A 13770-nucleotide genomic window follows, 5' to 3' on the forward strand; every position below is an offset into this window, starting at 1 on the left:
GGTCACCTTCACCAACGAACTACCTCCGAGATAACCAAAATGTGGACGTCTTTACAGTATTACCTGTCGACAATGAGGTAGTAAAAATCGAGTGGTTCAAAATGGCTCTGAGCACTATGGGACTTAACAGCTGTGGTCATCAGTCCCCTAGAACTTAGAACTACTTAAACCTAACTAACCTAAGGACATCACACACATCCATGCCCGAGGCAGGATTCGAACCTGCGACCGTAGCAGTCGCGCGGAAAAATCGAGTGAACTGTCTCGATGTGGACAAGGATAATCATTACATTTGACCGCGACATTTTGATGGAAAACTTCCAGACCTTTGTCTGAAATGATTTACTGGAACCAGAGAAGAAAGGCCGGAATTGAATGCGGATGGTGGTCCTCCCGTTCTTAAAAGAAGCAGTACCTATCGCGGTAATAATGGTCATAGGTGTACTTTGGTATCAGCCGAGATGTGCCGGAAGGATATTCTACCAAAGAGGAAACAGGTGAAATAGTTAAGGTGAAAGATTTTAGAAGGAAACGTTGAAGAATAAGTGGACAGACGTAGCCCGTGAAGCAGCCCGTGGCAGGAAGACCTGGAGGAAACGTATGCGTATCAGCGACTCCGCCTGGCACAGATAACAATGCTGACGAGCAATAATGACCATGCAGTCATCTAACGACATCCAGAAAGAGCTTATACTGGGTGTTTGGAAGAATAAGTATCGCATATTATTACGGGAGACAGCACCGTTCACAACTAGAAAAATTCCTACAGACATAATTATGTAGGTAAACAAACACTTGTTGAGACACGGACCATTCCATCATCTGAAGTATCTCACTATTGACTCCACAGGATATGTTCGGTGTGGCTACTACTCATTCTGACACATGTTTATGCAGCCACTCTCTGAGGATAACGAACTCGTGGGAACACATCTTCTTGCTCACGGATTTGGTCACATTCATGGGACACGTGGTTTTGTGACGTGTGCACGTAGTGGGCGTGGAATACACTAATGCCTTTATTTACATAGCCAGGAATCTAAGATACTAAGGTCAGGTGAGTTGGAAGGCCAACTTCTGGAGCTCCTCTATCAATCTGTCGACGTTTAACATTTGTATAGGGTACTGTCACATGAGGTAAACGGATGGTGTTCCTCCGTGAAGAAACAACAATCGTTGTCACTGTTATTCTGCAAGGACAACACGGGTAGTTTGTCACCAAAAAAAGAGGTGATGAAAGTATCTTAATTTGTGCGATAAGGCTGTCAGTTATGACATGGCCTTAATTAAACGAGAAAAAGACTGCGATACTACGCACAAGGAGTAATGGTCTTGGGATTATTTTAGCAGCAGCAAATAGAACTATACCCAAACGAGGAGATGCGTTTCACTCTCCTACCTCTTACTGAACACGGCAGCAGCAATAGCAGCTGTCACAGCACTTGATTTAGATCAATTGTTTAGTTTACTATTTTCCTAAACGTTTCCAAATTGTTTCCGACATTTTCTAGGGAATAAAGTTCGAGATTTTTAAGGGCCAGTTTGGTCGTGATAGGGTGTCTGAGTATTGGTCAAACCAGAGACGTATGCATGCAGCCCGGCAGACATGGCTGCTGGTGTCTTGGATGACGGAAGTGTCCCCGGCATACTCATTACGAATGTAAATGGTGTAATGGAGGAAGTGCAGATATTTCTGTTGATGACTAAGGACGGTGTGTGAATAACATTACATCTGTATTTACGTTATTTTCAGTCTTATAATTATAGCTGTTACGAGTGGTAGTACCCATTACTGCTTATTTTTGCACGGACAGCAAGTCCGTGTTGAAATGTGGACATGTGGACATATAACGGTTAGTCTATATTGACTGAGTGTTGCAGTTACTGCCGTGCAGAGAAGATCAGGTAGTAATTGATGTGATGAGTTTGTGGGAAGAGTGTTCAACGCAGAGGGGGAAAAAAACAAAGTACTGATATGTGTACATATTAAGGTATCATATATAAAACTGTATGCACTTATAACCGCTAGCCCCTGTATAAGTAAAAGGGCAACATTTGGGCAGCAAGAATGGTGACATTAATATCTTGAATCAAATTCACAGTAACTTGAATGAGTGGGGCTGAGTCATGGTGCAAGAAACTCCCCCAAGTCATCACAGAAATTGCTCCGATTTGAACCCTGTCATACAGCAATGACGCAATGACTTGTGAACACTGATATTTCTGAAATGGGCTGACGTGTCCAGGGCTGCGGCCTGGATCCAATGGAACATCTTTGGGATGAGTCAGAACGTCGACTTCGCTCCAGACCCCTCCATAAACTGCGAGTGAACGCATATTTGGCCTGTCAGTGCTACTGACAACTTGCACCACTTGGAAAGAGGCAAAACCGCTACTCGTCGGAGCACACTACATTACTCCAGTGAACTAGCGTCCAATTTCTGTTTGCCCCCACTAAAGATATGCAGACCCATGTATCGCAGTGAGCAACGTCTTGTTGCGAGGTGTCTGACTCCTAAAGACCATTGTATTTAGTTAACTTAACAGCGTTCGCTCGGAAACTGGTTAAGATGGATCTGTATTGAGTGACGGTAACAGTTCCTATGAGGTTTGACACCGGTTATGACTGGCAAGGTGTCCCACTCGCCTATGGCCCCTGTTGGCTGCGAGCGGTACACCATATCTGGTAGAAAATTCCGCGTCGATGTGCCATCCTAAGAATGTTTCATTCAGCGTGGTCATGCTCCTGTCAAAACACGAAAGCTCCTTTCTGCGACTTTGTCCCGGCCAAATCGAGCCATTACACTGCCCCGATTCCCCTGATTCCATACAACCGATTGGGCACACACACCACTTCACTACCATAGCTTACGTCATCGGTGAAGGGTGACATCTCCATGTGCTACAAGTTTTGCAGTAACTGCAACACTCCAAAGCGACCAGTACGATCTTTTAAGCACGAAATTAATACTTTGTGTGGTGGGCTTGTTTCCGGACATATTTTCATGCGCCTTCTTTTCTACTACTGGCACGCAGTATCTCCAGAAATAACACACTGTCCCATTAAATGTACCTGGATACCTGTTAGTGGGCATTAATATAAAGGCTTGACTGCTGGGGACCTTTTCAGTGAGGTGACCTATCGTTGTAGTTGTGGTGTTCAGTCCAAAGACTAGTTTGATGCAGCTCTCCATGCTACTCTATCCTGTGCAGACCTCTTCATCTTCGAGTGACCAATGCAACCCACATCCCTTGGAATCTGCTTACTATATTCATCTCTTGGTCTCTCTCTGCGGTTTATAGCCCCCTCGCTTCCCTCCAGTAATAAATTGATGGCCCTTGATGCCTCAAAATGGATCCTACCAACCAATTCCTTCTTCTATTCAGGTCGAGCCACAAATTTCTTTACTCCCCAATCCTGTTCAGTGTTTCATCATTAGTTATGTGATGTATCTGTCTAACCTTCAGCATTATTCTGCAGCATCACATTTCAAAAGCTTCTATTCTCTTCCTGTCCAAACTGTTTACCGTCCATGGTTCACTTCCATACATGGCTACACTAGATACAAATACTTTCAGAAAGGACACTCTAATCTATACTCGATTTTAACTAATTTCTCTTCTTCAGAAACGCTTTTCTTGCCATTGAAAGTCCACATCCTATACCCTCCCCACTTAGACGATCATCAGTTATTTTGCTTCCCAAATGGCAAAACTCATTTACTACTTTAAGTGTCTCACTTCCTAATCTAATTTCCTCAGCATCACCTGTTATAATTCTACTACGTTTCATTATCCTCGTTTTGCTTTCGTTGATCTTCATCTTACATCCTGCTTTCAAGACACTGTCCATTCCGCTCAACTGCTGTTCCAAGCCCTTTGCTGTCTCTGGCAGAATTACAATGTAATCGGCAAACCTCAAAGTTTTTATTTCTTCTTCCTGAATTTCCGTACTCCATTTTTTCTTTTGTTTAGTTTACTGCTTGCTCAATATACAAACTGAATAACATCGGAGATAGCATACAACCCTGACTCACTCTCTTCTCAACGTTTCCTTTCGTGCCCCTCTACCCTTATAACTGCCATATGGTTACTGTACAGATTGTAAATACCCTTTCCGAAGGTTACACATACCGACAGATACTTGCATAAGGATTCCAGTCATCATGCAGATCAGAAAAGAGGTGTAATTATTTGTGCGCCGGAATACCTGGACGCCGAGTTAAAACATCTAAAACAGGCTTTTTAGAAGAATGGGTACTGTGGTAAGGAAATAAATAGTGTTTGGCGAACGAATAACAGGAGGCCTAAGGACAACGATAGGACACAGTGATGGAAGAACACGGTTTCGCTACCCTTCTTCAAAAAAGTAACGGATCAAATCGGCAGGATTTTAAGGAAACATAACGTTCGACCGATTTTCAGACCAACTAAGAAAATAGGCCAAGCAATTCGTTCCGTTAAGGATAAACGTCCCCCTCTGTCTGCAAGTGGCGTGTACAAGACTCCGTGTACATGTGGTAGGGTCTACATTGGAACTACAAAGAGAAGTGTGAATACACGGCTGAAGGAACACAAAAGTCTTTGTCGACTAGGGAAAACAGACAAGTGAGCCGTGGTGGAACATGTTCTTCAGTCGGGTGATCACGTAGTGAAATTTTCGGAAACTGAAGATTTATGTACTATGACGAACTATTACCCACGACTACATAGAGAAGCCATCGAAATATGTAAACATGGGGATAATTTTAACAGAAAAGAAGAAGCTATGAATCATAGTGATAGGTGGATAGTGGCGCTACAGAATCGATGAGATGTTTTTATCTTTGATGTACTATGATCGACAGTTATATTTTATCCTTGACAAGGTTTGTCTCTGCTATCACGTGAAATCCAGACCACGCTCACTTTCCACGGTATTTAGGCTGTTCTTCGAGGTCCGACTCATCAGTCGGCAAGACTCAGCAGAACCAGGAGCACCTCCGAAGATGTCCAACGTAGCCTTGGACGAAACATCAGGGATAGGAGAGTTCCATGGACCAAGGCCATACAACCCGGATTAATTCTCGGCAGCTATGTACAGACTAACAAATGATTAGAACTTCAGAAAAAAATGGTTGATTTATTCAAGACAAAAACTTCACAAATTGAGCAAATCAACAAGTGGTTCAACATTTGCCCCTTACGCAAGTAGTTATTTGGCTAAGCATTGATTGATATCGTGCCAAATTCTGTCCAATTGGAGCCTTAGATCGTCAAAATAACTAGCTAGTTGGAGGGCCTGCCGTTAATGCTCTAAATGCTGTCATATGGGGAGAGATTCGGCGCTGAAGCTGGCCAAGGTAGGGTTTGGCAAGCACAAAGACAAGTTGTAGAAACTCTCGCATTTTACAAGCTAGCATTATGTTGCTGAAATGTATGCCTCCTACGACTTGCTTTGAAGGGCAACAAAACCGGGCGTAGAGTATCGTCGACGTACCGCGGTGCTGTACGTGTGCCGCGGATGGCAACCAAAGATGTCCTGCTGTGAAAAGAAATCGCAACCGAGACCACCACTCCGAAATGTGTGGCCGTATGGCGGGCGATAGTCAAATTGGTATCCTACCGCTGTCCAGGGAGTCTTCAGAAACGTCTTCATTGGTCACTGAGAGTCAGTTCGAAGCGGGGTTCGTCACCAAAGACAATTCTATGCCAGTCAATGAGATGCTAGGACGAAGACGTATTTGTGGACGCCCTGGACGGCGGTGGGATACCAACCTGCTGTCGCCCGTCATATGGCCAGACAACCAGGGGCGGTGGTCCGGGGTGCCATTTTTTTTTCATAGCATGGCGCCTTTGTCAGTCATCAGTAGCATCCTTACAGCACAGCAGTACGTCGACGGTATTCTACATCCCATTTTGTTGCTCTTCAAGGAAAGCCATCCAGGTGTTATATTTCAGCAAGATAATTCCCGTCCACAAACGGCGAGCGTTTCTGCAGCTTATCTTCGTGCTTGCCAAACCCTACCTTGGCCAGAAAATTCACCGGATCCCTCCCCAGTTGAGAATGTTAGAATTATGGGTAGACCCCTCCAACCATCTAAAGATTTTGACGCGACAGTTGGACAGAATTTGGCATGGTATCCCTCAGGAGAATATCCAACTCTATGAATCAATGCCAAGCCGAACTGCTGCTTACATAAGGGCGAGAAGTGTACCAATGCGTTTTTGACTTGCTCTGTTTGTGAAACTCTTTCTTTCGAATAAATCATCCATTTTTCTCTGAAATTGTAATCACTTACTTGACTGTACATGTGCATCACATTTCCGTCCCTTTCAGATAATTCCTTCTTGGTACGTAGTTATTTTTTCCCCCTTAGGGTGTACTTAGAAAGTAAATGCTTCGTTTACCGTTGGACACAATGATACATAATGTTTCACTGCATCTATAGTTTGGTTGCCTCAACAGTGCGTTTACTGGCCTCGTGAACGTAGGCGGCTGCCCATACCGGCCGCAGTGTGAGAGAAGGTGGGCTGCGTTATCGCGTGCGGAAATTCAGCTCACCCTGAGATGTCACACGCATTCTTGCTCGTAAGGCAGGAATCGGCGTCGTTTACCTTACCACTTCCTTTTCGCCCGCGCTGCCTCGCCGCACCGGACCAGCGCGCTCCCATTGGCCGTTCCAATTTCTCCCGCGCCGCCATTGGCGGACGCGGCTCGAGGGAAAGGCCGCAGGAGCCCGCGACGGCTGCGGCGGCGGCTGCAGTGTGCCGGCAGCGAGCAGTGAGTGTCACTAGAGAGGCTGACTACCCAGCTACCGCAGCGCAGCTCTCGACACCGCACAGTACCGCTGCTCGAGCGACACTCCAGCCACGCGCCGACTCCCGCACCTGCTTGCCACCCTCGCGCTACGCTCTAGCCTTTACTTCGCGACTTCGCCTGGTCCACGGCGGCAGCAAACATGGTGAGTTCTCACTGTACACGCCATACGATCTGCAAAGAACTTTCAGAAAAATCCTCTTTGCAGCGTAGTTGCTTTGACACCTGACCCCATTAAACACACCGTTCAGCGGAAAACTCTCACAATAAAAAATTACCGTGTGTTTACGATCTGTTTGGTACTCAGTGTTTGTCCTGCCGTCTTTCGTGTAACTAAAATTTGTCACGTTCATTTAAGCCTTACGCATTTCGATTTGGACTCTCAAAAACATCTTGAGGCGCGCGAAGTTGCACTGCACTAGAAATTAACATTCTATAGTTATTTTATATAATCTACCCAGAATACGTATGCTTATTTTTTTTAATTTCAAATATTTTTTGATTTTTTATACTTACGTGAACACCTCCATTTTCAGAAACAATATCTGTACCAGCGTCTATAGTCCACTTTCGGCAATTTATCTACTTTTCTATTATTTGTGCTGGTCAGTTTACACTCAAACTGCAAACACATCCACAAATTAAAATGTCTAGTAAACATCGTGGATATCCGTGAAAAGGGTTCTCCGCAGTATCTTTGCTCTCCGTTGGAGTAAAGTGACCAGATCCTGTAAAAGAACAAAAGAAATTTTCTCAGGAGTAGAAATGTAACATCTAAGATACCAATGAAAAATTCGACGCATAGTAACAAGACACACTATTCTACACCTTTAGCAGTTAACAAAATTTGAATAACATATTATATGAACGAGCCAAAGAAACGATTACAGAGTAACTTCAAATCCTTCATAACGCGTTCGAGAATTAAAAAAAGGAAAGCTGATGGCGGAAATATACATCGTCAATAAGGCATAAACGCAAGAACTCGTCCCACAAAAGGATGTTCTACAAATATTACACAGTTCATTGTTGCCGATTTGGAAAACCCACATTCGTTTACAGCAGTTGTTGAGTTATGTAAATTTACACCTCAACCCCATCGATCAGTGCTACGACCGAAAGTCCACTCTATGAGTGAAGGTTCTGGACGTTTGATCCGTTATCCAAGGACAATGAAGCCTATAAAGTTTCATTCCAAATTCAGTGACATCTCGTCACAAGTCTCCTACACACACGTGGTATTGAAAGAACCAAGAAGATGTGTTGTGCACTTTGTGACAAAATAAAACAACAGATCTACAGTGTTCTTTGACGAGACACCGGCGATTCGAGTACATCACTTATTAATTTCTTTCCAGTATGGCCATCTGAACTTTAGAAGACACTCCTGTTTCATGTATACGTACATTTCATACGAACCAGTTCGTAGATGATAAGTTGACAATTCTGTACAGTAACTTTCAAAGTCATTGTATAACACTATATTCTTTGTGGCAGCCCAGAAATTATAACAGATAATACAAGTATTGAATGTCGGTGACATGTAAGCAACGAGTGGGAACAACTTACATCGATATCCTTAGCGTTAGTGAAAACCGTTCGTTGCAGCATTAATGGAAACCGATTGTTGTTGCAGCAGGGCAGGCTCAAACTGGTGAAATCAGAGTTCAGATGACATAGTTTGTATCATCAAGAACTGTATTACTCTCCGTGAGTTAAAATCTCAAAGCGAAAAAGATTACAAAGGAAATATCTTTAGCGGACGTTAGCATGACAGGTAGACATTAAAACTTCAGTTGCCACATCGATGTAGGTAGTTTTTCGTTGAAAACGAGCAAATTTGGGAGCACCTTTGTATAATGGTTCACAGCTGTTGTAGACACTTCTCCGTTAAAAATAGTACGTATGTCTACTGAATTAAAATTTCGGTTACAGAGTCATAAGATCTACCGTTTCTTCCCATATTACGAACAAGTATTGGAACTGTCTCGCAGCTAACTGTTAACATTGCCGAACATAACACTGCCGTAACATAGCTGAAAGAAAAGGTTCAGTGAGTTTTGCCTGTCATCTGCAACACTTATTTACTCCAGTAAGATGACTTGAATTCCGTTGTCATCAACAAGTTAGTCTTCGTTGCCGGTTTCAAACGCGAGACGACGTTCACAAGAAGGAGAGTGTGTTTTTCTATTCTTGCGATGCCTGCGAGATGACTCACGACCAAGGTCAGCGTCGACTCGCTTTCAAATTAATAGCAACTGTTTCTGTGCTACGGTAGCGGTACGGAAAGTTGTTTATTTGTCTCCTGGACACAAAAAGTGACATAAAATATACGTTAACACGCAATCATTTCCTGTGTCTCGTCGATAATAAAGGCTGCCGGAATACCCCTTTACTGTGACGTGATAAGACCTTTTACTTTATGTATCCACAACAAATACATTTCACTGAAAAAAAAGCTTGATTTGACGTTCTTAGATCCATGTGCTTTAGACATTGTACGTCAGTATGCATCTATAGATCGTCAGACTGCTAGAGTTGACACACTCGTGATGACTGGGTGTTGTGTGCTGTCCTTAGGATAGTTAGGTTTAAGTAGTTCTAAGTTCTAGGGGACTGATGACCATAGATGTTAAGTCCCATCGTGCTCAGAGCCATTAGAACCATTAGTTGACACACCAATCTGATTTTATGGCTCCTCAGTGCTCAAATACAAAATTTAATACAACATATTATGAGAAATAGATCGTGAGACACTGACTGCGAAATTGTACTTCACAGGTGCCTATGACAGCGTATCAAGTTTTTCCTTTCAGTTTATTCCTTCTAAATTTTCATCTACTCTCGATAAGCAAGTTTACTCTGTGTGGTTAAGGCTACTTGTGTTATCAAGAGTTTTTTTTATTTGCTGCACTCATTTCCTCCTATCCAGTTGCATTCGCGAATGGTGTGTGGGGAAGCTCTCTGTCGGTGAGACTCCAAACGCGGGAGAGTTTGTAAAAAGTTTCCCGTCTTGATCGGTTCCCGAGATGTATTTGAGAGGCAGTGATACATTGTCTGACTTGGTGGATAGTCGCTCTGATTTTTAATATACAGTATCTGTGATGCGCAACGCTGCAAATTAATTGATCATATCCGACACTTCCTCGCTCTCCCGAAAGAATGCGTTGGTCTTTGGATCATCTCTATCTTCTGTATTAATCTATCTCCAATACAAACCTTACCTGACAAGGTTCCCACAGTGACAAATACTACTCAAGACTCTGTCGAACAAATGTTTCGTAAGCGGCTTCTTTCGAGGAGGAACTACATTACCTTAGGATTCTTACACTGAAATATAGGACGGCATTTGTCGCTCGAGTAACTAGTTTTATTTGGTCGTACACTTTAGGCAGCACTGCGTGTGTGCACCTAGACTTTTACGATTTTATTGTTTCCAATTATTTCGCACAATAGAACAGTAATGCGTCCTTGCGCCTATTTGTGGACTATGTCTCACATTTGTTTTATAGTCAGTTGCCAGTCCTTACCCTAACAGATCCGTTGTACGTCATCCTGTATTTCGGTTCAGTTTACTTGCATTGCAACTTCACAACATGCAACATCTGCGTACGTTCTCACAAATATTCCTGCCTTACCCATCAGATCGTTCGTATGTATGGTGCACTATAGCGGTTCTGTAACGCTGCCTTGGTGTTTTCCCAAAATTACTTTTGCGTCTGACAGTTTCAGCTGGTTAAGAACGATGTGTTAAGTCTTGACTGATAGGATGTTCTTAATTCAACCACGAAACTAAAGAATATTGTGTTATGTAGTAACTGTTAGGATATTCTGTGTCCAGCCACAAAGCTGTATACTTGTTTTTTTTGTTTATTTTTTTCTGTCAGTTCCTATTTTATTTTGTAGCTCTTGAGTATAGTTTATTGTGACGTTAACAACTTGGCTCTGCTTAGATTTGTTGTCCGTTTCTACCCACCTCAGTCTCTTAGAATTTATTTTAGCTACAGATGACTCCACGTACAATTCTTCCACCAACTGAAATCAGATAACGAGGGATTTAATCCTCCAACGTGGATAATTTCTACTGTTATCGATATCGCTGTTATGGAAATCAATTAGAACTTACTTTTAAAATAATTGTAGTTATAAGGTTAATGTAAGCGACATATTTGGAATAATTGATGGAAGACAGCGAAAGCAGAGATTACAGACTGAGTTACGCAAATATACTCGCTAAGAATTGGGATTACACGTATACAGATCAGGAAAACAGGGCTCATCATTTCGCTGTATTTATCATAGATTTTTATTGTTAAAAGGGAACTACTGTACAAATTTGACTGGACAGTTTCGTTTTATTCCTTGCTCACCAGATTCAAAGAATCAGTAAATCTATAGCGACTACTTCTTTTCGCAGAGGGATATAAACTGTGACTCTTCTCTTACAAGTTCGTAATCGAAAGTAAACGAAAGCTTCATAAATGCAGTACAAGTAGCGTCCGCCATAAGTAATTGTACATGGTATGCTTCTGGTGGTATACCCCTGGCGGAATTTTTGTCTTTTCAGGCAGTGTTTACAATCACGAAATAAAATTATTTACTGGAAACTAAGAGTCCGCATACAAGCTGTTGCCCAGCAGAGCGTCAACCATTATAGGAATGCAGAAAGCCCCAACGATTTTTTCTCCTTAAGTTTAAGGCTTGCTTAGCTGTCGTCATAGGGGCTCAGAACAGGAAGCGGCTGTGGTAGAACAGATAAGCTATTCGGCACTTCAGAGTTACGGGAGACGGTGGAAGCAGAACACAGCTAGACGGAGTCTCCCGCAGTGGCTGCAGTAGAAAGCTGGAACGAACACACACACACACACACACACACAGTCCACTTGGAGCGCTGGCGTTTTCACTGCAGCCGTCGTTGCTGCTGCTGAAGGAACAGCAGACGTCGCGACCGATTTTACGCTCTTCCTCCAAACGAGCTGCGAAGGGAAATGATTCAACAACCACATTGATTTTCCTCTCTGCATAAAGGGCTCGCGGACATGTTTTGTGGTTGAACAGGCATTCGGAACAAGAAGAATGAGTAGTTCATAATAAATACTCAAAATCAGATATGTATAGGATGGAAAGTTGTCCTTATCCTAAATTTTACATGGGCAGATCATTTGATAGCGTTTCAAAGAAGATTTTAACGTAGGTAGATATAAAATAGATTTACGTTCTCATTTTGAAAAATGCAGACATCTGGATATCTCGTATTACATTCCTAAAGGTTGCGTTTTGGACACACTAACAAGGCTTGAAATATTTTCTAATTTGATCTAGACGCAGCAACTATTAAATGGACAAAGCGATCCCCGAATGAAGAGTTTTTCGAAGCATTTTCTGATACATTGTTATGTCGCATATCACGATTTTTAGCCTTTTACTTTTCTTTTTTCTGCGGGCTCACACATTTCTAATAGTAGATTAACAGTTGCTTCATTCTGGCAGTTTAGTGTACACTTGCGGCCGCCAACTTTTAGTTTGATAGTCAGGGACCAAGTGTTTATGCGAGCGTCATCTATGCCTTACCTACATCGGAAGCTACGTAATACTTTGATATTTTCCATTTTGAGACGGCTTCCTCTCACAATCAGTTTTATATTATGTTTGCGATTTAAAAACTACCAGCTTTATACTGTTTAAGCTGTAATGCTCTGGATGTGAGCGGCTCTTTTGGTCCGTTTGGTTGACGAGTTATTATACAACGGACCCCTAGCATTTTACCAATCCGTCTTTTTCATTCTTTTTAAGTAGAACATCTGACGATGACCAATTAATAAGTGGGAACCAGCCATGGCAGTATTTTGTGATACTCCAGGCTGGGAAATACAATAAAAGAATACAATAACGCGAAACGAGTTCCGCCTAAGCGACGATAATAGCTCCAAACGCAGTAAATACTCTTACGAGTCTCCCTTTCGTTCGTTTCTTTGTTAAACACTATAGAACTTGAAATAACATGTATGTTCGGTGGTTCACGACGCTACAAGGAAAATCACGAAAATCTGCTGAGCTTCAAATGGCTCTGAGCACTATGGGACTCAACTGCTGAGGTCATTAGTCCCCTAGAACTTAGAACTAGTTAAACCTAACTAACCTAAGGACATCACAAACATCCATGCCCGAGGCAGGAGTCGAACCTGCGACCGTAGCGGTCTTGCGGTTCCAGACTGCAGCGCCTTTAACCGCACGGCCACTTCGGCCGGCGCTGAGCTTCAAATAGAGTAGTCTCTCCAGCACGTTCAAAGCTTCAGGACGTTTCACTCTTCCGTTAAAATCCTCGTTGTAGCCTTAAGGAAATGGCTAATGCTTGATTAAGGTGGACCTTGACACTCTGCCGTCCTCTTAAGTGACTTGTCACCTTGCACAAAAGTGATACAAGAAATGGGTGTAACAACGATTTTGAGGTGGTGTATTTGTGAAGCAATTTTCTGGGAAGTGATTCATTGTAGATACGTATGGGGACCTGACATTTGCTTAACTTTCGTTATTCTGTTTACAGAATATAAAACTAACCTTGAACAAGTCTGCTAACTTTGCTAGTACAATCATCGCCTGCAAAGGATATAGCGACCGTTAGAAATTAAGGTGCAGGTAAACTGCCAAGCATCGCTTGTTATTTTATTTTGTTTTATTGCTAGTTTCGCTTTCCAAACGACAGCATATTCAAATATTCATTGTCCTGACGGTAACACATTAAACGTAAGAGTGGTACAAGTGCAATGAATATCTTAAGATACTCTCGTCTGAAGTGGGAAACTAGTAATAAAGAAGCAAATATTACGCGAGATGTAGCTGTTTAGCCGCACATTAATTCCACAAACATTACATCCTCAGCCGGTCGCTGCAGCCGAGCGGTTCTAGGCGCTTCAGTATGGAACCGCGCTGCTACTACGGACGCAGGTTCGAATCCTGCCTCAGGCATGGAT

At 42.7% G+C, this 13770-nt stretch overlaps 1 protein-coding gene across 1 annotated transcript in view; it reads left to right on the forward strand.

Moving 5' to 3' along the window:
• The first annotated feature begins 6728 nt into the window (after nt 1-6728).
• LOC126458157 (probable chitinase 10) overlaps nt 6729-13770 on the forward strand; it is a 393594-nt gene continuing 386552 nt past the window's right edge. The window contains exon 1 of the mRNA XM_050095020.1: nt 6729-6944. Within this exon, the coding sequence (XP_049950977.1) occupies nt 6942-6944 (3 nt within the window). The 5' untranslated portion in view covers nt 6729-6941. The remainder of the gene's footprint in view (nt 6945-13770) is intronic.

This window comes from Schistocerca serialis, chromosome 2 (assembly GCF_023864345.2).
Source record: "Schistocerca serialis cubense isolate TAMUIC-IGC-003099 chromosome 2, iqSchSeri2.2, whole genome shotgun sequence".
NCBI classification, from domain to species: Eukaryota; Metazoa; Arthropoda; class Insecta; order Orthoptera; family Acrididae; genus Schistocerca; species Schistocerca serialis.